The 25894-nt window shown below is 37.4% G+C and overlaps 1 protein-coding gene and 1 long non-coding RNA gene across 2 annotated transcripts; both read left to right on the forward strand.

The window, feature by feature from the left end:
* Positions 1-5146: 5146 nt before the first annotated feature.
* LOC131258394 (uncharacterized) lies at positions 5147-8065 on the forward strand. Its single transcript, XM_058259709.1, has 5 exons — positions 5147-5257; positions 5390-5504; positions 5862-6001; positions 7372-7523; positions 7744-8065. Exons 2-5 carry the CDS (start codon positions 5479-5481, stop codon positions 7813-7815), a joined length of 390 nt encoding a protein of 129 aa, XP_058115692.1. The 5' UTR covers positions 5147-5257; positions 5390-5478; the 3' UTR covers positions 7816-8065.
* A 16399-nt stretch (positions 8066-24464) lies between these two features.
* LOC131258395 (uncharacterized) lies at positions 24465-25080 on the forward strand. Its single transcript, XR_009178083.1, has 2 exons — positions 24465-24735; positions 24894-25080. It is a non-coding gene; the product is annotated as an uncharacterized LOC131258395 (long non-coding RNA).
* Positions 25081-25894: the final 814 nt, after the last annotated feature.

A 25894-nucleotide genomic window follows, 5' to 3' on the forward strand; every position in this document is an offset into this window, starting at 1 on the left:
ATCATTACTGAGGTGCACTATGTAGATTTCAAGTCCTTAAAAAAATATCAGGATGTGATACTGATAAAAAAAAATCACGATGTGATACTGATTAGCTATTCCAATATTTATCTGTGATATGACTGCTGGCATCCTTGATTTTACTAAGTTGATTTAAGGGCCATTTTTGTTTATCATTTTTGTTTTTTGTTCCATTGTCGTTATCATCTTGCACATCAAATAGCTAGCATCCTTTTACAGATTTTTAATACGGCCTTGTATTTACATTCAATGTTACAAGCAAAGTTAAAGGAGTCTCAGTATCAATTAGCCCCATGGCGTTCAAATGTAGTGAATAACTCTAGTTTTGCACCTGAGTCTCTGTCTCATTCCTTTAGTGTAACGTCCTGAAAATCGGGGGTCGAGCAGAATCTCAATTCCCGAGTTCCAACGCATTACTTATGCAACATAAATAATGATGATTAAATGTTGTCCATATTAGTGCATTAAACATGAGTGGGATTGTACCAAATCAACACAACATACTCCAGAGACAGTTAAATTACACAAGTGAAAGACTGTGATAAATATATAGAGCATATAAGTGATTGTAAGTCCTCAGAGTATGAATGTCACCAGGTTAAATAATTACATGTATAATTCTAAAATTTACAAAATGATAAAGTGTAATGTCGTCTAATCTATATCCCTATAGCCCCAGTGATGCAACTCCAGATCTATATTGACCCGCTAGAGAATTGCAGATAGGAGAACTCCTCGTTGTCATAGAAGGCCGGCTCTAACTTGTAAGCCGTAACATCATCTGCAACTACAATAGAGTTTGGTTGCTATTTTAAAACACCATCCCAAAGTGGGAGTGAGTGATCAACTCAGTGGAGCTATAAGGCAAAGGTTAAAATGTTATCAATTCAGTCAAGCAGTAATGATAAAGCAATACAAAAAGCATTACTAAATACTCTGGTTAATGTAAGGATGATATATATTAATGATGTATGCCCTCGCTTACACTCCCTCTGTGACATCATCTCACGGTCGTGCATGCAACACTCTCGCTGTGCTTAACTCCAATGCCAAAGGCACATGCAATGCGGTGCATGTGCGTGATTAGCCAAGTTCTTAATTAGACCTATTCATATAATATGTTTGGGAAGCTAAGGTACCTTCCTTTATATCATTGATCCAAACAATGATCCATCTAGGGTCGTTAATCCTAGTTAATCACATACGATAGGCAAGTTCATGAGTTTACACTATAGGTCACTAAGGAAGGCTCGTCACCTCGGCGTAGGCTTAATTCTCACTCGAAGTCACTACGAGAGGCTCGCCACCTGATCGTAGGCCTATTTTATACTCATGTCACTACGGGAAAGGCTCGTCACCTTAGCGTAGGCCAACAGCTCGAATACAGTGTCCCATACCACCATATTCGGCTCACGAGTTTGGTTTGCTCACTGGATACTACGGGGAGGCTCGTCACCCCAGCATAAGCCAACAACTCGACCACGGTATCCCATACCACTATGCCCAGCTCATAAGTCTTAGTGGATCATGGTACGAAAGTTAAACGGGTTTTTTTAATTGTAAGCGGTACCTTAGATTCAAACAGTAGCGTCCATACATGGTGAACATACATTAGGCCAATCGAGTTTCTTGACAAGCTCGACTGGTACGAGTGTACGTTGAATTAATCGACATGGAGCGCGTAAGCACTCCGCGTGGCCTAACCACTGTCGAAAAACGGCATACGACTCGGATTCATCGAACGTGTCTTGCGTGGCGAAACGCACTAGTTTGGGAATCATTACCGATTGCCTGGACTACACAGTAGTCCCAATCATATTCAAACACAATAAGCATTCATATTGGATAGTCCAAGCATCATGTGACAACCAATTTAAACATAAATCTCACTTGAGCCTTTCAACAAACACATAGTGCACATGTTAATATACATAGACATTTTATCTATAAATCATATAGTAATAAGAGAGATTTCATAAAGGAAACTATAGCTATAGATAAGGTAATTGATAATCCTATCTCAACACCCTCATTAAATACATTTCAACAAGCATTTTCTCATTCAGGCATTTTATCAAACACTTAGACTACACATAACACATACATGAAATAAAATTATTATAATGTATATTATAGCAAATCTTTTCACAAAGGAGTTGTCACACATACAACAATCATGTATTTACAATTAATAATCATGACAAGCACAAATCTAAATTCTATATTCATCCAAACATTTCAACAAACACATGGAATGCATTATAATCAACGCAATTCATATATATATGTAATACACAGGAAACATCGCATCTAAGCATATGTGATAGCAATCAAGTCAGTCATAAATCATTAACTGATATTGAAAGTCTTGAAAACCATAACCTAAACGTTTATAGTCCGCAGCTTCTGTCGGTAAACTTATATTGAACTCAATTCAAACATTACGCCTTTGTTTACGGCACAAGGGCTACCTAAATCATGAAATAGGTTAATTATTTCACCGATCTACCTATCTGGATACCGAAAGCATATTAGGGTTAGGATTCCTTACCTAAAAGTGGAGTCGAAATCACCGGTATAGTGACACGGATGAGGTGATTCAGTACGTGGAGTGGCAGGATCGAATCCCAGCAACTATCTCTCGCTATGTCTCACTTCTCCTCACTTTCTCCTTCTCTTTTCTCTCTTCTCTCACCTAAGGTTTAGGAAATTCGTATGGAATGAGAGAGGGGTGGGTTTAGTGTCTTATATAGGCCCATAAGTGAAGTCAATGGCCCCAGGGCCATAGTATACTTAGGTTATAGCCAAAAGTCATCTGTTTCGGGCCAACGGAGCTCATCCAGAGGCCCATTTCCTGTATATGGTTCGGAGAAAGTTCCCTGGCAATGGATCTACGCCAGGTTGAGATTTTAGTCTGATCGGATTTATGGATCAACCGCAGTGGACCAGTTTCAGTTCATCGGTCATTGACACTCGATCAGGGCCACAAGTGCATTGACCTGTGTATGGAAATTTCTCTGATCCAAGGGTGTAGTTAGGTCAGAATCTGACGGTCAGAAACCTTAAATTTGGCTCGCAAGCGAACGGCCCGGATTACTTAAGTTTAAATTTATTTTCTAAAGATATTCGTGTTTCTCACACACTTCGCTTTGGGTTCGAGTTGTGCGTTTTTAGATACTATTTGGACTTGATTTCTGGGAATATTGTTAAGCCCAGTAAGGCGGTCATAACCGTAGAGTTTCGCGGTCATCGGACTTTCGACATGCGGTCCAGGTCCAATACGGGGTTTCATGATGCTCTTGAGAGCAACTGGGTTTTGAGATTGATCCTAGGTTTTTAAGTAAGTAGAGTTAGCGATTCTACTGGTTCTGGGTCCTGCAGTTCGTATAGAAAGCGGTTCAAGCTAATCTACTGATTAATTCAGTTTAGTACTTAATTACTTTTCACTAATTTCTAAAGGATTTGATCCGTAGTGATTTCTGGCTGAGGTGGTACTCGGGTCTTTGTATGGATTTTTTTGAGACGTTACATTTGGTACTGCACTAAATACTTTAGTATGATCATTTCTTGTTTCTTTTTCCCTTCTTGGAGGATGGTTTCCTGAAATTTGTGTGTTGATTTCTCATAACAGAAGTCTTGAAATCATGCCTCCGCCAACATGTGCCCATGCACATACACCAATTTCATCTCCTTTCAATGCTCAGACAACAAGTCAGAGAAGCCATTTTTTCTTTGTTGATGGTTTTTGTTTTCTTTGCTCTCATCAAAAAGTCAGAGTGAAGCCAATCTCATGATTCTTTAAATGTGTGTTTGGATGCTCAAGTTTGACCGGATTTATATAGGCAATGACCAAAATGGAGGGAAGCCATTTTTTTAATTTCATAGTGACAACATGCACCTATTTCCATTTCATGCACTTGTTCATGTAGGGATTCAAAATGAGCTTATTTGTTAATGGGAGAGTACTTCATGGACTGTCTTTTCACATGAGCCATAATTTGTATTTTCTTCTCTCTTTTAGAACTGCATGATTAACATAAAGTGAACCTGTTTGACTGGAATTGTATATTTCCCGGTAGCTCTATGCATACACAGTCACTGTCTCGATGGGAAATATAGTTGGCTCATTTATTTCAGGCTTCTTTAAAGTTGTTAGTACTTTATTTTGGAGCTCCGCTCGACTTTCTCGCAGGCAAATCTTGCAGGTAAGCATTAAGTGACTTTGCCTAAAATTTCCTTTCTTAGGAGTTCATTTCGAAATTCATTTTACGGGTTGCCATTCAATGCATCCTGGATAAGCTGCCTTTATTTCAATTGCCTGTTACTCTCTTTACGGTATTTCATTACCTCACAATTCTTGGTTGATACCCATGCTAAAAAAGGCTTGAAAGATAGAACTGGTTAACCAGGCTGAGCCAACTTGGAACTTTGTGAGTCAATTAATTTAATTTTTAAATTTTCAAGAAGAACATAAGCTATAGGAAGTGAGGAAAAAAAAGGGTAAAAAATAAAAAGAATATGGGCCTAGCTTCTACAAGTTGCACTACCAAAAAACAGGGTAAAGACGATGGACTTGGGGTGGTTTTAGCTACGGCTAAAAGCCGTCAGTGAAGCCCAATAATCCGTTGGATATACTCAGGTTTTGAATGGTGGACGTTCAACCGTCCAGCATGTTCTCATTTTGTGGTCAACTTGAGAATTAATGAGGGCTCAATTTTGGCGATCAATCCCAAAATGATTTGGAGAAATGGATGGACGGCGTGGATGAATCAAATGGTCATGGTGGGGCCCATAGAGCCACACCAGGTCCAAAGCTAAATTCAACGTTTTCATTGTTCTGTTTTTCACTGTGAGTTTTGCATTTGATGTAAAATAGTGGTGACTTGTTAATAACAATAGTAGCTAAGATATAGAGTTATCCAGACCATCCAAATAATCGGTCTAGTTGTAAATGGTAAATATTTATAATTTTTATTATAAATACATCTTAACCATTCAGAAACTGGTCCCATTCGTGTACGGTCGTTAATAGAGTTTGTGTTATTGTGTAGTAGAAAGCTCACAAGATACGGTTATTTGAGAGAGGATTTCCAAATCCATCAAGCGCCTTTCCTCTTTTCCCTCTTTTCCTATTTTCCCTCTTTCATCTTCCATCAAGAAATCCTCCATCGAGCGTCATCTTCAATCGAGAAATCCTCCATCGAGCGTCATCTTCCATCTTGCAGTCTGATTAGAGGTAGATCTACTCGTCCAAAAGCCTGTAATCCGATTTACGGTCATTCAAACGGCCCCTTAGATTTCTCTCCTCTTTTTTCCTTTTCTTTAATGAGTCTCTTCTCTTCTTTTATTAGATCACGAAACATTGCAGAAAGTAGCAGTCTCCCTCTCTGCTACTGTGATGCTGTGGTGCTGCCGTTGCTGAGAAAAGCAATTCAAAATGGAACAAAGGCAGCAGAGATGCATAAAAGAGGAAGGAATCTGATGTGGGTATCTCTCTTTTTCCTTCTACTTTTAGTTGGGTTCTTTGGTTTCTAAGGCCTGATTGATTTTGGGGTCTTTGGAATGGGCTATTTTGATATCTGAAATCAATGTGTTTCAATCCATCCGGATGCATGATCAGATCGCCTTATGAGATTACACTCCCAAGTATAATCACTTGCATAGTCGCATGAGTTGGACGGTGAGATTGCTAGTACACGTGGAAATGTACGAGACATATACGGGATCCTAGCCATTCAGCAGTCATTTCCCACTGTGACCAATCCAAGGCCCGAAAATGATGGCCTAATCCACTCCTGATCGTCCATTTTCTTACACAAGTGTGGCTTGTTTATTTTTGGGCAATGGCATGTCAATGGTGGGGACCACTTGAGGAATCGCCCACATCTCAAATGCATGTGCCATGAACATGGTAACACATTACTGGTTAATAGGGAGTATATCTCAGACAACCTGACTATAATCCTGACAGTCCATTCAGGTAACATTGGAATAGACTTTCATCCTACATCCATACAGTAAATGGAACATTTTGGTAAATTGAAGAGTTAAAACACATTACAGAAATATCATATGTTCCCAGAAATTTTCGGGTAAAAACCACTAAAATAAATCATTTCATATCTTCCTATATTTTAAACTAAAATTTATTAAGTTATAATCAATAATTTTTAAATATTTTATTTTAAGGGAGATCTTTTCAATAACACTGCAAGAAAAATGTGAAATATTGAAAATAACTAAACAAATTCATGGATGAGAAATTGCCAAGAACTAGATTTGTCACCGTGATGAAGCTATATGGACAGCCTTGTTTGATTTCTATTTTACATGTCGTCTCGTCACACGACTGTGTTGATTTTGCTGAGATCATTGGACGATAAGTGGAGTAAAATTTATGAACAGAACTGGTGACACAATCTTGAATGAGCATATGGAAACCCGCTACTGGCTGGTCAAAATTTTAAAAAAAATGTTAATTAGAATAAAAATATAACATGCTTGTTACTGTTTTACAAGATCATTTTACCTAGGAAATGATGCGATAAAATATCCATAGACCATTTCCCATAAATCATACTGATCAGATGATCCTCACTATCTGGTTTCAATCATTGAATATGGGCTGCAGACCATTATCTCTTTCAAACAGTTAAGCCCACGATCTGGATGGAATGGCCCAGTTTCTGTTATTTCTTGAGTAAATGATTTATTATTATTTGATTAGCTTTTTTATTGGATTTCTTCATTCAATGATTTGAATATATTTTCTCATAATTGATGAAACTAGAGGAAAATTCACTTGTAATTTTGTTTAGATCTTGAAACATTTTAGAATCCAAACTCGATATTCAGCTGTGATGATGATGATAATCTGGGGGGCGCAGGTGAATGGGCTTACAGAATGGATGGTCTTACCAATTACATGAGTGCCATGGGTACATTGGAGATGTTCTCATGTCCCACTTACAGGTGATTTGTGTTGCATCTCCACATCAACCTTAGATCTGATTCTCATAAAGTGGAGTTAGGTTCCACTTCTAGGGAGTTCAATCTATGGTCTCCCTGTTTTGAATCTATGGTTTTTACTTGATTCTAATTTTTTTTTTCTTTTTGTTTTCTTTCGCATTTCTAACACCTTCAAATTTGGACTACTCACTATTTACTTTTGACCATCTACTTGATATCCATCAATTGGATAGTAAGGATTGCTTGATCAGTGTGATTTTTGAGATGCTCCACTCATAATGAGTTATGAGACCCACAATTTCGATGATCTGTAGAACTGCACATCAGATGTTTTTGGGTTAGATTCGGGCAGTTTTGGATATTCTATTTATGTGATTTTAGTGTTGCAGCAGGTAATTAGATTGTTTTGGGGGTATCATCAATGTGCCTTTGTTATTGACCCAGAAGATATTGACAATGGCTTCAATGGATTGGTTTTGCATATTTCAACGGACAATATCCTGGCTTATTGTCTATTCAAGCTTCTAAATGAGGTGGGTGAGATTATGTTTTGCATTACCGAAACATCTGTTGGACAATCCATGCATTTCCTTTTGTGACAAAAGATTAGGTAGACAGTGGGGTGTGTACTAACAGGCTAACCCAAAACATCTTCCTTCTTCCTTCTTCATTCATTTATTATTATTTTTTTTTTTGTTTTTTTGCTTTCTTTTTTGGTTTTGTGCTGTGTGCGTGCACGTGCACATGTGCCAGGATGTACATCAGCCAATATGTGCACAATGCATACTGGTTTCGACTGATACTTTACACCTTGCTGACATATGAGATTGAGGGGATGGAATCATTAACTGAAGTGAAGTAAGCCAAAGATCTTAAATCAACAATGTAGTGAATGCATCCACCAGAGTTGCATAGTTAACAAAAGCTTTGTGTTATCTATTATTTTTATACGTAATTGAGCTCAAGTGTGGTATGGGTATGGGTTAGGAAATGCTTTGTTGACTGAGATTGAATGCATGATAACTAAGATCTTAGCATGCCTAACCAGATACTCATTCTGGTTTTGTTTTCTTTACATGCTTCTTTCTTGTGTTGCAGGCACAATTGTTCCAATGCTTGAAGCTGTGATAGCTGCTGTCCATGTTAAGAAGCTTGCTGTACATTTCCATGACACATATGGGCAATCTCTTTCAAATATTCTCATTTCCATCCAAGTAAGCAAAACTTGAATAAATTTGTTGTACTAATGCAAATTGGTCAATTTGTGAAGATAGTTTCTTATTTGATATGTGGCGCAATGCTGAATGATTGAGAAAAAATGGGAGTTACGAAGATGACTGCTGGGATTTTTAAAAGTTCAGGTACAGTTAGGATTATCCAAAAGCTTTGGCACTTGTTTATGGATGCTTGGCCATTGAACTCTTGATTCTTGTAGTATTCTTTTAAACACCATAATAGCTCTCTTATTAGAAAACTGATCACCTACAACTGGAAGTATGGTATGACGATTCTTCCGTATTCCAAATTTTTTATTTCTACTTTTTTCCCTTGAAAATCTTTTATATTTTCAAGAGAAAATGTTTATAGGAATGGATTTTAAGCTAACCTACAGCCAGTTGTCGGTGCAGTCTTTTTATTTTGCAAAAAAAAAAGAAGAAAAAAAAGTACTTATTCACTTGTGCATATTCTTTGGTAGTTATGGAACGATGGCTTTGTACCTTAGCTTGTGGCTGCATTTGCCAAGGATTTCCAATCCATGCATCAGGTAGGCCTCACCATATGGATGACATTAACCCTGACCTTAGATGGATGACAGCCATAACATAAAAGTTCTCAGATGGGAATTTTCTAACCATTTGATTATTTGACTCCTTTCCTTTGGAGTTTGGACATGGACGACCTCCTTAACTTTTGAATCAAAGAATTGCCCCTGTGGAATGCATGCGATTTTGGGTTATTTGTTGGGCTTTTCTTGATAAACAACCCAGATATCCCATGTGTGCCATGTTGGCATATGTGGGATACCAACATTTGGCAGTTGTAGATGCACATCTATAGGTAGCATTTTCCCAAGCAATTCTAACATGAGAAAACATAAAATCTTAAAGTGATGTTGTGGTTTTGTTGGTCATTGGTTGACACTGGTTATGTAGCCAACCTCATGAAAAGAGAGCATATATAGCTTTGGTTTGGTTGTTATTGCAAAGATATATCACACTCATCTCTCACAAGAGAGTAGACAAGGGAGTACCAACTAGACCCCTTGTAGTGTTGGGGCTTGAAATTCACGGTAGGGATTCTCCCATATCAGTCATAAATGGCCATGGGCTAGGTTTGGGTTTCAACAGCAATGCTGTTGAACCTTATACTTGTTCGGCATACTTAATAATCAAGTCTTATTTCAAGCTCATGCATAGTCTTTGGGACCTACCCACATAAAGAGTGAAGCGGTACAGTTGAGGAAACTGCTCTGTTCTTATTTGCCCACACATTGTCAACTACTCTTCTTCTTGGGGCAATTATATCATGGGGTTTTCTTTGGCCGTTCATCAGTAAACGTGCTGGTGATTGGAACCTAGATAACCTTGTTATAGCAATGACTTCAAAGGTCTCTACGGATACAAGCAATAGTAAAATCACTTTTTTGGTAGTGAATGTATAAATTCCACCAATGAAGTTTGCTAAAGAAACATATTGATGTATAAATTCTTATTATTTTTTCCTTTCCTTTCCTTTCTTCCTTTTTTTTTTAAAAAAAAAAATTTTAATTTTAAATTTTTTTTTTTTTTTTCATTTTTTAAGATCTAGATGAACTCATTTTGGATATACTAGTTAATCTCTAGTTTTGAACCTCTGATTTGTGACCTCTGATTTGTGGACAAACTATAAGATATTTTTCATTTCTCAATGTTATATATCATCTATCACACCCTACCAGAGTATCGAACTGAATTGACTGAGGGTAAACTGCAGAAATGCATGGAGAGCAAAATTGTGATTATAATATTTATATCAACATCAAGCTTAGAAGTTCTTGCACCTTTTCTCTTTCATAAGGTCATCTACAAACTGCAGAGTTTTGAGATTGAGGAATTAAACAAAAAAGCTATATAATAAATTATAAATACCACTTGATAGCTTGACAATAAATGAGGCTTCTTTCTCTCTTTTATAAGGACTTTGATAAGCTTGAATTGTATTTTCAGATTGAGAAAGAACCTCAAATTATAGGTAGAAAGTTTGTTCCTTCGATTGGTTTAAGGGAGTCTTTGACTGACCTAAGCACTGGATTCAGTTCTAATAAATTTTCAATTTCGAGTGGGATAAGATCTAACAGATCTTCAACTGGTCGAAGGTCCTGTTCGACTAGTCGAAGGTGGTCTTCGACTGGTCGAGGAAATTAAATCCCAGCTGATTTTTGTTGCTGGACTTCGAGTCAAGGAACGAAGGTGCAACAAAATTTTTAGATTGGTTGAGGCAAAACTTAGGTTAGTTGAAACTCAACCAACAATAAGTATAAAAATCCAGTTTTAAATATGTTTTGAAAGCACCTAAACCTAAGGTCTTTCTAAGGTTTATAATACCTATATGGACTGAATTTCATAGGATTAGAAACTTGAACTTATCAAAGGAGCTTGATCTTCTACTTGAACTTTTAGTAGAACGAGCTTGGTCTTCAACTTAAGCTTGAGCTTAATCTTGAGCTTGAACTCGAGCTTGAACTTCAACATGAGCTTGACTTGAAGATTGCTTGCTAAGTTGTTTTGACAAGTCAAAATTTGACAAACCAGTGCTTTAAACATAATAGCACTTACATTGACTGGCTCATATTTGGCTCACAACTGGTATCAAGTCTCTTAGGTTCGTGTCTGATGTGTCAACAAACTTTTGGCTGGAACAAGGCTCGTTTGAGGTGCCAAAACCTCTTAGGCCCGATTTTAGCTCAATTGGGGTCAACTAAGGTTTTGTGGCTATAGGTGGCTTGAATTTAGCTCAAAACTTGTTTGCCTCTTGGAACCACTTTCGATGTATTAAAAAAAGTTAGTCAAAATATGCTCATTTAAGGTGCCAAAACAGAGTAGACTTGGTTGCACGTGGTTGGGGTCAAGTGAGGTCAATTAGGGTTTTGTGGTCGTAACTGGCTTGGATTCGGCTTGAAATTGGTGTCCTAACTCATAGGACCATGTCTAACATGTCCGAAAAATTTTAACTAGAACAATCTCGTTTGAGGTGCTGAAACAGGGTAGACCCGATTCTGGCTCATTTAGCATCAAGCGAGGTCAACTAGAGTTCTGTGTCCTTAACTCGATAGGATTCAACTCAAAACTGGTATCAGGCCTCCTAGCTTCATGTCTGACATTTCAGAGGAGTTTTGTTTAGAAGGTCACTCATTTAAGGCGCTGGGATGGAGTAGACCCACTTATGGCTCGGTTGGGGTTAAGAGAGGTCAACTAGGGTTCTGTGGTCGTAACTAGCTCAGATTTGGCTCAAAACTGGTGTCGTTGTTTGTAGGATCACATGTGATGTGTCAGAAAATTTTTAGCCAGAATAGGGGCTCAATTAACATGCCAAAACGAAGTATACACAATTACAACTTGGTTGGGTCAAGTGAGGTCAACTAGGGTTCTGTGGTTGTAACTAGCTCGAATTTAGCTCAAAACTTGTGTTAATCCTTCTAGGACCATATCTGATGTGTCAGAAAAATTTGAGTTGGAACATGGCTCATCTGAGGCACTGAAAAAGAGTAGACTCGTTTACAACTCTATTAGGGTTAATTGAGGTCAACTAGGGTTCTATGATCGTGATTGGCTCGGATTTGGATTGAAACTAATGTCGAGCCTTCTAGGACCACATCTAACGTGTTAGAAAAAAATGATCCAGAATGGGACTCGTTTGAGGTGCTTAAATGGAGTAGACCTGATTATGGCTCGGTTAGGGTCAGGTGATGTCAACTAGGGTTATGTGGGTGTAATTGGCTCAGATTTGGCTCAAAACTAGTGTCCTATCTTCTACCACTAAGTTTGACGTATCATGTAAAATTCATCCAGAATGGGGTGCATTTGAGGAGCTAAAATAGAGGTTTCAATGGTGGTTTGCCACCATATTAGGGGCTAGTTGATGCAAATCATCCACTATCATGAATCTCGCGGAGGTTTAAACGGTGGTCTTTTCTCAACGATGTTTCCTATTATACGACCCACCTGAGTATTTTTCTCTACTTGATATTTGAGCCTAAGCCGAGTTTAACCTTCTAGATAGATGGATGCAGCATATTCCATTTTATCACCTCAGTAGACCCCACACTTCCATCCCAACTAACAAAAGAAGAAAATAAAAGAAAAGAAAATCCGCTGCTAGCACTGAAGCGCTGACTGTTGACTCCCATTACTAGAGAAGCAGGAACACCCTCCCTCCACCAGCTTCATCTCCTCTCTCTCTTCTTCATTTTGAACACAGCCGCATGTTGCACCATCTGCCTCAAATCTATGCTGAAACATGGGCCATCGACTTGTCGATAGTCTAGTTGACCGGTCGAAGGATATTGAAAATATTTAGTTTTTTTGGAAAAAAACTCTCTAGATTATTTTTGGAGTTTTCGACCGGTCAACTGATTGCACAGTTTTGCGTAGTTTGTTTATATATATATATATATATATATATATATATATATATATATATATATATATATATATATATATGGGTGTAATCAGGATTAGGGTTAAATTAAACATGCTTAAGGGTTTGAGAGGGTTTTAGAGAGAGATAATCTAGGATTTTTCTCTTGGGGCTTTGAATCATTAAGGTTCCATCTCTTGTAACTTTGTTATTCAGAGTGCATTATATCTTTTTGCCATGGTTTTTTCCCGAAAGGGTTTTTCCACGTAAATTTGGAGTGTTCTTTGTTGGATTTGCATGTGTGATTATAATTACTTTGTTTGATTCTATTCTGTGTACTTTCACGAGTCCCAACAAGTTGTATTAGAGCTAACGTTGGGAAGAAAATCGAATTTAAAGACAATGAATATATCCCATCTAGCATGAAGTTTAATGTAGAGAAGTAATTCAAGAAAAATAACTTTGAACTATGGAAGGTGAAGATGAAGGGTCACACTCCTTGGAAAGAGAGCGAAAACTATGAAAGAAGAAGAGTGGAACAAGTTAGATGAAAGAGCCAATATCTTAATCCAGTTGTGTTTAACGGATGAGGTCCTTTATAATGTTATCAGAGAGAAGACTGCGACTGATACATGAGCGACGTTAGAGAACATCTTCGTGAAGAAGTCTCTTGAGAATAATTTCATCTTAAGCTACAATTATTTAATCTGAAGATGGGTGAGGGGCTGACATTGAGACCCACATTAGTAACTTTAATAAACTTGTTTGTAAATTGTTGTGTGTAGATGAAGCGATAAAGGATCAAGATCAAGCTTGTATTCTGTTGCATTCTCTTTCAAAATTGTATGAGTTATTTAAATACTCTTTGTGCACTGGTAAGATGACCATTAACGTTGAGGCCGTTATCTTAGCTCTTCAGTCGAATGTGATGAAAAATAAAAGTGGTGACGTGATTGCTTCTATAGATGCACTGGTTACGAGGGTTAGAAGTTCTAAATAGGATAAAGGATATTCACAATCGAGATCTAAATCTAAGAGAACAGATAACGGCAAGCCAAAGTGCTGGAGTTGTGGCATGACCGGGCACATGAAGAAGGATTATCAGAATCCTAAGTCTAGGAAGGCGAGTGAGAGTGACATGATGATGCATTAAAATCTGGGTATTTTGATGATGGATAGATTTTGGATATGGAGGCTTCGTATCACATTATCCATCAGTTCACAAGGTATAATGAGTGCGATGGTGGCCAGATGTTTATGGGTAATAACAATGTCTATAATGTGGTTGGTGTTTGATCGGTATGCATCAAGATGTTTGATAACATTGAGCGTATCTTGACCGATGTGAGACATGTTCTTGAGTTGAGGAAGACTCTGATGTTTCTGGGTGCATTCAAGGCACTTGGGTGTAAATTCACCGAGTTCGATTGTATCCTTAAGGTTTCAAAGGAGGCACTCATAGTCATGAAAGTACAGAGCAATGGTAACCTTTGTAAGTTGATTGGGAGCACTTCATCGAGTGGAGCTGTAGCCTCTGTAGAGGATTTTACATCTGCATGTATGGGGCAAGTGCACCTAGGCCACATGAGCGAGAGAGGAATGAAGGTACTTTCTGATCATTGTTTGATCACACCTTTTAAAAACATTGATTTGAGTATATGAGAACATTATATATGTGGTAAATAATTAAGGTTATCTTTTAAGTTTATGAAACATATTTCAAAAGGGGTTTTGGATTATGAGGATTATGATATATGGGGGCTATCACCATAGTTTCTGGTGGAGGTTTGTCGTGGTTCGTTACGTTCATTGATAACTATTTGAGAAAGTTGTGAGTTTATTTTTTGAAAAATAAATATAATGTTTTCATTAACTTCAAACAATAGAAGGTGATGGTGGAAAAATAATCAGGCTGAAAGGTGAAAGTGTTGAGGGCATATAATGATTGAGAATTCACTTATGGGGAATTCAATCATTTTTGTAATGATAAAGGGATCGTGAGGCAAAACACAATGTGCCACACATTAGAGTAGAATGGTGTAGCTAAGCGGATGAATCAGACCCTCATGGAGATGGCCCGATGCATGCTAAGTGATGCTGAGTTGGGCAGGGAAATGTGGACTGAAGCTGTTAAATGGTTTGTTACTTAGTGAATCAATTCCTTTTTATGTCTATTGATTGTAAAATTTCAGAGTAAGTATGGAGTGGTCAGCAAATAAATTACTCAGGACTACGATATTTGGTTGTGATACTTACTCTCACATACCATCAGTTAAGAGAGATAAATTGAATCAAAGAGTAAAAAAGTACATCTTTGTTGGTTATGGTGATGATGTGAACGGGTGTAAGCTATATGGTCGGGTCACACGGAAAATCACCCTTAGTTATGACATCCAATTTGATGAGGGATCCTTGTTTCGTAAGGATAAGCACAAGGAAGCGAAAAAGTCGGTTGTGAATATTCAGATAGATAGAGATGAGACACAGGTTGATATTAAGACATAAACAGAGGTACATGAGTAGGTGAAGCAACCAGATGTGAGAAGGAATTCACCAAGGGATCATAGGTTACTAGCGAGATACATGGATGACTTGAATGTTGCATTTGCCCTCATTACAAATGATGGAGATCCGTATAGTTTTTAGGAAGCTCTTGATGATGTAGATGCTGAAAAGTGAAAAGTGGTGATGTATGACGAGATGGACTTCTTGTAAATGAATGAGATGTGGGAGCTGAGGGAGCTTGCCGTTGGCCGTAAAGCGTCGGATGTAAGTAGATCTTTATGAAGAAACAAGATAGGTATAAGGCAAGGTTGGTAGTGAAGGATATGTCAGAGAGAATGTGTTGACTTCACTAAGATCTTCGCTTTTGTGGTGAAACAAGTATTTATCAAATTTGTACTGGTGCTGGTTGCCTAAAACAATCTTGAGCTGAAATAAATAGATGTAAAGACTGCTTTCCTGCATTGGGAATTGAAAGAGCAGATTTACATGAAATAACTATAATGATTCGAAATACAAGGGGCAAAGAACAAGGTTTGCAGGTTGAAGAGGTTGTTGTATGGTATAAAACAGTTGCCTAGGTGGTGGTATAATTTTTTTTTTTTTTCATGATGAGTAAGAGGTTTACTAGGAGTATGTATGGTCATTATGTATATTTCAAGATACTAAGTGATGGGAAGTTCATTATCTTGATATTGTATATTGATGACATGCTTATCGCTAGTCATAACATGTCTGAGATCGACATACTAAAGGTTCAACTTTCAGAGACATTTGAGATGAAAGTATGGGGGTTGCAAAGAGGGTTCTTAGCGTTGACATACAAAGAGACGGGAAGAAAAGCATGCTATGGTTTTCTGAGGCTAAATACCTTGAGAAGGTATTAGTGAAGTATGGGATGGAAAAGGTAAAGCCGACCAATGTTCCCCATGCGGCTCATTTTCAGCTTTCTTTTGAGCAGTGTCTTGAAACAGATGAACATAAGTAGGTTATGTCTCGCGTGCCTTATTCAAGTGCAGTTGGCAACTTGATACACACACACACACACACACACACACACACACATATATATATATATATATGCCATAGTCTGTATAAGACCGGATATTTCACATGTGGTGGGTATTGTTAGTAGATATATGTCTAATCCTGGCAAGCAATACTAGAAGACAGTGAAATGGCTACTTCGATATATTTGAGGTATGTAGGACTATGTCTTGATATTCAAAAAATAAGGGGACAAGTTAGTAGACTATGTGGATTCAGATTATGAGAGCGGTGTGGATAATAGAAGTTCAACTTCCGGTTACTTGTTTGTGTTAGCGGGTTGAGTCATTAGCTGGATGTTGAAGCTTCAATATGTGATAGCTCTTTCCACAACCAAAGTTGAGTATATGGCAATGACGGAAGTATTCAAGGAAGCTATTTGGTTGAGGGGAATGATAAATCAGTTGGGGCTTCAACAGGAGGTTGTGCCGGTTAATTGTGACAGCTAAAGCACGATCAATTTGGCAAAAATCGATTTACCATTCTAAACAGTGTGACTCTCGAGACGTGCGTCATCATTTTATCTGGCTGGTGCTAGAGGAAGACAGTGTGACTCTTGAGAAGATGCTTTTGGGCGTGAATCCGACGAATATGCTTAGCAAGGTGGTTCTTATAGAGAAGTTCAAATTCTGTGTGAGTTCTCTAGGTTTGGCAAATATAGAATGGAGACGGAGTGTGCACGAGAAGTGATGATTGTAGAGTTCTGTTAGAAATGAAGTACAGATGGAGGTTCAAACATGGCATGTTACAACATGAAGATTAGAGCTATGATAGAGATTGTTGAAAATCGGATGCCTCAAAGCTATGTTGAAACATGAGCCATCAACCAGTTGATAGGTCTAAGGATATAAATAATTAATATTCATTTTTTTTTGAAAAAAATTTCTAGACTATTTTTGGTTTTTTTGACAGATCGAAAACTCTAGTCGGCAGGTCGACCCGATCAATCGATGCATCTTGACTAGTCGATTCGACAGGTCGACAGATTGCACAAATTTACGCATTTTTGCGAGGTTTATTTCTATTTATACTTTTACTTGTATATGTGGGTATAATTGGGATTAGAGTTAAGGCTAGACGTGCTTTAAAGTTTTAGCGGGTTTTAGAGACAGAAAAAGCTAGGTTTTTCTCTTGGAGCTTTGAATCGGTAGGGTTCCATCTCTTGTAATTTTGTTATTCATAATACATTATTGCTTTGCACTGTGGTTTTTCTCGCATGTGTTTTTCCATGTAAATTGGAGTGTTCTCTGTTGAATTTGCTTGTGTAATTGTGATTACTTTGTTTGATTCCACCCTTTGTGCTTCCACGAGTCCCAATAGTGTCTTCTACCGTTTATCTAGGTGGGACACCCCTATTTGATCAAAATCGTTTATTAGACCTAGATTTCTAGAAAACCCCAGCTGTTAAATTTCTCTGCCTGAAATCTTCCAGCGTGGCCCATTTGATCATCTAATCTACTTCATTCTTGATCTTTCATTCAAACTTGAATTACCAAACCTATAAATGTCTTAGATCGGTCCCAAATATCACAGTGGACTCCACCTAGCCTCCACTGCTCAACCAGCTTTCGCAAGCTATTATTGCATTTTACTCGACAAAGCAGCACACGATACAACGTCTGTTCTTAGCAATCCATGTGAAATCTTCTCAAATGTTTAAAGGAATTAAATTCCTTCTACCTAACGGCCTTCGACTCTCCAACACCCCCATCGTCGAAGAACCAATGAGGATGCTTTGAATATCCATTTTCTATCAAGAAACCTGAAACCCATTGTGCAGCTGCTGTGATCCTATATCTTTAAAACCACTGAGTAAAATTTGTTAGTCCTCTGTTCTATGGGGCCCACAAGCTCCATGAGGCCCCATAACACCCACTTCAACCGTCCATTTTGAGGGAAAAAAAGCATCAAACCCGAATCTGTCATGATCATCTTTTATAAGCTCGTCGTGAATCCACCATTGCTACCACTCAATCAAAAGCCTTTCGTTGTGCCCAATTTGTTCTAGAAAGTCAGGATTTGATTACTTGGTTATCAAAACAACGATTCAATCAATTATAAAACTCCTTTATTCTTCTGCACAACTGTGTGCAACTATAACATTGACCTTGCTTATTGAGATAATTGGCTTCATTTATAGCCTTTGCACATATAATCTTCAAGAGATCAGAGAATATTCAAAAACCCAGCGAGAGAAATAAAATAGAGAGAGAGAGTGGTGTGACCGATGGAGGGAGTTTTTCATTCGGCAACGGGGTTGGTTCATCTAGCGGTTTGATTTCGCCAAATTTCACACCGTTTTACCAAGTTTGGATTGATGCTACAACAAGGACTTCTACCGGCGCTCAAAAGCAACGATAAAAGCCCCACAAAGCGCCGACACTAGTTTTCTCGGTGCTAGGCTAGCTTTGGAAAATGGGGGTGTCGCTAAAATGTTGCCGGCGCTAGTAGATTTTCAGCGGCGCTTGTCTTAGCGTCGGCAATTGTATTGCTGGTATTTCTGAAGCGCTGCCAAAATTTAAAAAACGCCGCAAAGTCTAACCAAGAGCCGGTAAAAGTATTCCAAAGCAACACTTTTAATCATGGAAAAGCGCCGATAAAATCTTTAGAAGCGCCGCTAAAGTCTTCATAAGGGCTTTCTCGCTCCTACCTCAGGCCAGTAATTTTTTAAAATATAATTAAATTGAAACCTATATTTTTTTAATATTTTATACATAAAAAATGTTGCAATACAATTAAAACTGAATATTAAACAAAAATTATATTACTTCACAAAAAAATATAATATTTACAACAATAAGTTGAAAATGGTCTTAAATAAATAAATATTAATAAAAAACAAAAGTAAAAAATCCTCTATGTGGTCTACTCTTAGCATGAGTGGCGTCATAAGAGTGAAGTTCTTGTAGGCCTAAATTTAGGCACAATTGATTAAAATCCTGCACACAAGGGGGGAAAAAGAGTAAAAAAGTAGCATTCAACGAAGATAGAATAAATGAATTAAAAAATAAGCCATTAATTACAAGGTTGAAACAATATAACAGAGTTATCAATGGCTAGATGGGCCATTCAACAGACAACATTCAACTTATAGAAATTGCATCGACACTCGCGAATTTTTTCCAACTTGCCTCCACTCCTGGTGGCTTAATTTGCCCTATGGTTTTCTTTTTCCACAACTATCAAATATATTGTCAATGCAAAGAAGCCTTAATGTCAAACCTGCAATAATACAAAGACAAAAATGTTAATTCACATGACCATCATTAGAACCTTGTCCCACCTATTTACAATCAACTGGAAAAAAATACTGATATATGAACAAAAGATCTAATTAAAAACGGAAAGCAACAGTCCATGGAAATTAAAATCCATTGATAGCAGATCTTTTACAAGTTTCTGCTTTCACTGAATTCAGCACAAAATGCATCGCACGCCCACAGAATAGATGGATGGGATTGATGGGTTTTATTTCTTTTATTTTTGGATTCTTTTTGTCACTGCAAAACATACGGATAGCATAGCTCGTTTTCTTATATGACTAGTAAGAAAGATGAGTTTATTTCATATATTCCTATCCCTGGTGGTATCAAACTTGCTGATGGGTCATTCTCCAGTGCAATTGAAAAAGGGACTCATCAACTTTCTTAGTCACTGTCATTACCTTCGACTGCACACGCTTCTTTATTTCTTAGTCAATTCATTACCTTTTATCCTTCCTATTGTTTTCCTTGTGGAAAAGCCACACCCGTAGTTTTGGTTTCCTTTTTTTGAACATTTTCTGAGAGATCACATAACTTTGTTCTTCCATTTTGAACATATCTTTACAATTAATCATTTAGAAAATAATGATGACAAAACTTGTATAAATAACATGCAAGGCCGCTAATGTTAGATGTTTAACTAGGATATTGGCTCTGGCCTGTGGCAAATTTGTTGTATTTGTGCACAGGCATCAAAGCTTCTAGTTAATTGTATGTAAAAGGACTGGGAACGATACCAAAAATAAAGAAGATAAACAGGAACTCGTATTTATTTTCCTTGGATTTCCTTACTCAGCACTCGTAATATTCCAAAGCTCACTTGCATGCAGTCAACTATTAGTGAAAGAGGGAGACAAGCATATCTGCAAACAGCTCGAACATCAACCTCTAAAGCTATATCCGCAAATAGCTCCTGCAACAAGTTGAGTCACTGACCAAGTTCTTGTCCAACAGTGAGTTTCCATCACCAATGACTCTTATGCGTGGGGCAAACCCAAGGCATTCAATAATGGTAATGGTAGTCGTAATGGCCAGCTTTATGGCTGTTACAGTACCAGCCCTTACCGCCCTGTAATGGTTAAAATTTTTCTTAAAGAAGAAAATGTATTGGCCCCGTATTGGCCTGCTATATGCCATTTTTTTTTCCAGAAAGGAATGGCTATTACAGCCCTGTATTGCTTAACAGCTCCCACCATTACCATTACATAATAGACATTACATAACCATTTTTCAAAAACCATTGGCACACCACCCAATTGTTAGGTGATGGTGATCATCTTTACCCAATATAGAAGCTATGAAAAAGCCAGATTAGCTGCAACCACAATTCAAGCCAAAATTTGGTGTGGCTCATGCAACATCATTCCCCTTCTTTATTTCATTCCTTACTTGTCATACTGAGCTTTTCTTTATATATTTTTTAATTTTTTTTTTGGTTTTTGATGAATACTTTGTCATACCGAATTTAGAACTAGAGACAAGACTAACCCTTTTCCAAACTATCTATTTTCACAATCAACAAGATCTTGTTCTTATTTATATGGACATGTTTTGACAGGTGGATAATGTAGCAGGACAAACTTGACAGTTACCAAGAAAAAATGTGACTTAGGGCACTGGCAATGCTATATTGGAGTTCCAAATTTCAATTGATGAAAACTGCTACCCTGTAGAAAAAGAAGAAAGAGAAGGAAAGAAAAGAAGAAGAAGAAGAAGAAGAACTCCCATCATTATCACTAGCATCGTCCCAGATATCTGGGGTATGCTTTTTCTCGTGATTGCTATATTTCCATACATTATATATAACGTACTCTTATGCATAAGATATGTAGCACTACATTCTCCAAAAAAAAAAAAAAAAGAGTGCAAAATATGTAGTCAGGAATTATAAGTGTTCCAAGATGCATCAGAATGTACAGTCCTTATGCATCTATTTTGTAAGTGTGGGGACCATGTTTTGGTCATCTAGACTATAGATACGAAGGAATCCACCATACATGGATAACGTTCCCAAGATTTCCAGATTAGATGATCCTATCCATCTCATCTATGGCTGTTATTTCGGACTGTTAATGTGTTTTTCGCTAATTGTTTGTTATTAGGCTGCTTATCCAAGGGCCAGAATTGTCTATTTTGGAATAACTTTTAAGAACTACCATTTTTTTTTTTTGGGTTCCTTCTAATCAACAGCCTGAATTACTGAGCTAAGGAAGGATCTTGCATGTGCAAATTGACCCATCAGGACACTTTCACATCTTGATCCATTAGGGCCCAATGTGATTGGTTGACTGCCTAGCCTAGAAACCCTACTTTGAATATTCTGTTGCTTTTTGTACATTGTTGTGTGCTGAGATGTGTTCTGAGTGTATTGTGAATAGAAAAAGTCTTAAGTGGCTGAATGATAAGTTCTAATGAGTCTATCAGTCATTTTACCCTGCTGTTTTACTTTGTGGGTTATGTGGGACTGGTTCATTAGATTCAAACCTAAACATTCAAAGAAGAATTTATGATCTAACAAAGAAGATTAGAATATGTATATATGTATATGTGTGTATGCATACATGCATGTATCCTTGCAAACATTCAAGCCCATGTACTTCCCAAACAGAAAATTGTGCATGAAAAGAAAAGTTGATTAGCATGGATTTGTTGTTGTGTGAAAAGCACCTTACCTGTGAAGATATACAAGCAGTGAGGTGATAAAAACCTTTATTATCTTCAACTGGTATCCCAACAGATTCAACCAGTCTATTGTCCTCCAACTTGATCAATATCTGAAATTCAATCAGAGATTAACCAAAAACTGCAGGAAGTTATTTTTCTTGCACCCACCAACTCAAAGATCAGAGTCGCCAACTAGTCACCTAGTAAAGTTTGAAATTAACATCAAACCATATCAACTCTACTAATTATTATGTTTATGAATAAATGATTTGTAGTAAAAAAATACAATAAATAAAACATTCCATAATCATCATCATCATCATCATCTAAGCATTATCCTAACTTTAATAAATAAAACATATTGATGAATAAATTAGATTATAGAGCACATAAAGCAAAATATCAACTCAAAACTTGAGAATCAAAATATTTGCTAAAGGAGAAAGATAAGCATAAGAGCAAAAGGGATTCGAAGAATTTAGAAACATAGTTGGAAAAATAAGATGTTTCGCATGTCAAACATTACTTACATTTCATAACATATAAGGCCTCTGTTCTGTTTCCTTCAATCAAACCTGTACGAGTATAGATTCGAACTTGTGCAAGGATGACAAATCTTATAAAGTTTGAATGGGGGCTATGTGGGGATTCCATACAATGAAATGTGGACCAACATCAAAATGATATAGCAGAATGATAGCAACAACAAATGAGTGCAGGTCAAATCTTTGTGAAGGTAGAGATATGATATGGAATGTGAACAATCCACAGATGATTGGGGATTCACTTGGTGGCGGTAATTATTTTTTGAATAGAACTGCTGTCTATAACAGGCCTATGCAATCTATCAATAGCTTTCGCAAATATCATTTAAAAAAGCAATTTGTTGACGAATGGACCTCGCAGTAACTTCAGCTAAAAGACAGACTTTGTCTAAAATGAAATTTTCCCTGCCATTCAATAAAAAACAAAAACAAAAACATGTGAATAGATTGAAAGAACAACAATCCACTATCAAAACAGTGTGAAAAGTATACTAAGAAGCAAAGGAACGTGAATGCCCATTCCACCATGCATTCATATGATATCAACCAAAAACCAAAAATTAAGAAGATTCAAGTTCTTATGCTCAATCAAATTTCGTTCAAAGTCAATAAAAGAATCCTCATTCTCAAAAGTCAACAAATATAAAAGAAAATCCACACTATTTTACCATCACACATTCATGCCATGTCTAAATTGTGCAATGAATAAACCACTGCCATTTAAAAAATGATGGAAAAGGCACAAAGAATTGATCGAAGGAATAAAAGAAGATCAGGGAAATTCCATTACCTTAAGAAGGTTTTGAATGTATTGCCTCATGGGTGAAGATAGATGATCTCCAGAATCAGACTCCAAGTATACTGACAAGCCTAGTCATTGAATGACAGTTAGTTAAATTTCCCCTTTTTTCCTTTCTGTCCCTTTTCTATTAATAAGCCTATAATATCTTGAAGAGCTAGAAGCCATGCAAAGGACATGAAGCAGAATCACAGGTCCGACAAAGCCCAATACTCAATATACCGAATAGATGCACAATTGAATAAAATGAAGAGAATATGAAATGACCTCAACAAATGAAGACTGCAAACTGTAATTGATTGGACAATGAGTAAGGAGAAATCACATAAAGTCCTGTGCCTCATAAGATAGATAGCTTTCGGATATGCAGGATACATTGTACAGAAACAGTAACCTTTGAACTGATGGCTTACCATGGATGAGGAATAGCTCCAAGGTATCATAGGTTGGAAGAACCAAACATCCAATCATTGGCCTATTTCCCTGAACATAGTTGGTTCACATATTTTTTTTCTTAGCAGTTTATATGCAGATCAACAATCAAATGTTAGGACCTTACAACCAACGTTTTCAATATCTTGCGAAATCATCGATATATCCCATGATATATCAGTTATCCAAGTTGGGCGATACGAAACTCAACTTTAATATCAATTTTTCATGGTATCCTAGAGTATATCGCATGATATCGCAATATCATGCGATATATCCACACTCCCACTTTATAAATTCTTAATGTATCGTGCGATACATTGACACTGAGTGCAATATTAAAATGAATAAAAGGAAACCAATGCTGTTTTGTCTAGAAAATCCTAAAAAAATCTTCTAAGTACATAGGAAGGTGATTTCAACTAGTCCACTCTAATTTGTTGGAAGAAAATCTTCTAAATTTCTCCAAAATCATAATCGAAAGCTTCTTGGGAGGCTTCACCAAACATTAGACAGCTTCGGTTTGGAAAAAAATGTCAAACAAAAAATAAACTATACACAGACAAGTCAAAACCAACAACTCCTTTTTTCGTCAGATTTTTTCTTCATGGAACAACCAAGTCAAAACCAAGCAATGAGTTTTAGCAGAGGAGTAAACCCTAATTTGTAATAGCAGCAACATTGAAAATTTCAACAAGTAGTAGACAAGGGAAAAGGAAAAGCAAAAGATTCCAGAAATTATCTAGTTGGGTTATGCGATGGGGCCCAAAGGATACATATTACAATGAGTAATAAATAAGTATGCAAGGACGTTCCAAAAAGCTGGGATGATCCAAGCTCTTTCCCACAACTCGCTCAAGGGATCTGATGCATTGAAGTACAATTGCATTTTCACAAGTACAAGAAGCTCGGATCATTAGTACTCATGAGTATTAAAAATAATAACAAAACAGAATCTAAAACCCCAGATCTGCATTGAAAATTTGTTGTAACTTGAGAGAAAAATCCAAATCTGTTTTGGAAAGATCGAGAGAGAAAAACCTAGATCTGGTCTGTAAAAGACACAGAGACAGAGAGAGAGAGAGAGAGAGAGAGAGAGAGAGAGAGAGAGAGAGAGGAACCCTAGAGGAGTAGAGATGGATTGAGAAAGGGGAAACAAAGAGAGATGGTCGATTGAGAGGGAAAAGGGGAAATAGAGAGAGAGGGTCGATTGAGAAAGGGATAGTAGAGGTAGAGATGGCGATGGCTATCGCTGCATCTAAAGGGGGAGAGAGAGAGACTCGGGACGGAGAGAGAGTTAGAGAGAGAGCGTCGAGGGCAGTGAGAGAGAGAGGGAGAGTCAGGAGAGGGGAGCAAAAGAAGTAAAAGAGGCTTAGGGCTTTTCGTACGATATTTATACCCGATTGCAAACCGACACCACCTTTTAATTAGCACTGGTAATTAGCCAAATACATCACGGCTAATCCCGCTTTTGTTGTTGTGTGTCCTTGGAGTTAATCATATCCATCCGTAGCATTGAGGTAGGTTTCCCTCCTTTAGTTTAAGGTATTTTGAGCATACTAGCATTATGGTTTTGCCAAATACCCTAGAAATTAGCAGGCTTAAATAAATTCCATAAGTAGTCTCCTGACACATTTAAAAAAATTTTCAGATGATTTTACCTCTGCTAGGAGCTTTGCGTCCAGGAGCTAATGATGTCTTTAGTGTTTTTGGAAGTGTACAACATAACTCAGTTCTGTGTGAGTTTGTGGGGTCACTGGTTAAAGTGTTTTATCTGCATTGTCCATCCGCCTTACAAGCTCATTTTAATGTAGGACCCTCGAACTGAATCGTATTTAAAGATCCAGTGGACTAGCCCACAGGAAAACATTGCAATCTCATACTATCGTTGAAAATTCTTGGTGGGCCACAGACCCTTTGGATATGTTTGAATTTTTGGACCATGCCTTAAAATAAGTTGTAAAAACATATGTACGGCATGGATCAGACACATACATGGATGGCCCTATAGAATGTAGTGTGCAGGAGTTTTGTTC

Source organism: Magnolia sinica, chromosome 10 (genome assembly GCF_029962835.1).
Source record: "Magnolia sinica isolate HGM2019 chromosome 10, MsV1, whole genome shotgun sequence".
NCBI lineage: Eukaryota > Viridiplantae > Streptophyta > Magnoliopsida > Magnoliales > Magnoliaceae > Magnolia > Magnolia sinica.

Coding starts and splice junctions, on each gene's coding strand:
- LOC131258394 (XM_058259709.1), top strand. CDS start 5,479: ATGCATAAAAGAGGAAGGAATCTGAT. Junction 6,002..7,371: donor AATCCTGACAGTCCATTCAG/GTAACATTGGAA, acceptor ATGTGATTTTAG/TGTTGCAGCAGGTAATTAGA. Junction 7,524..7,743: donor TATTCAAGCTTCTAAATGAG/GTGGGTGAGATT, acceptor CACATGTGCCAG/GATGTACATCAGCCAATATG.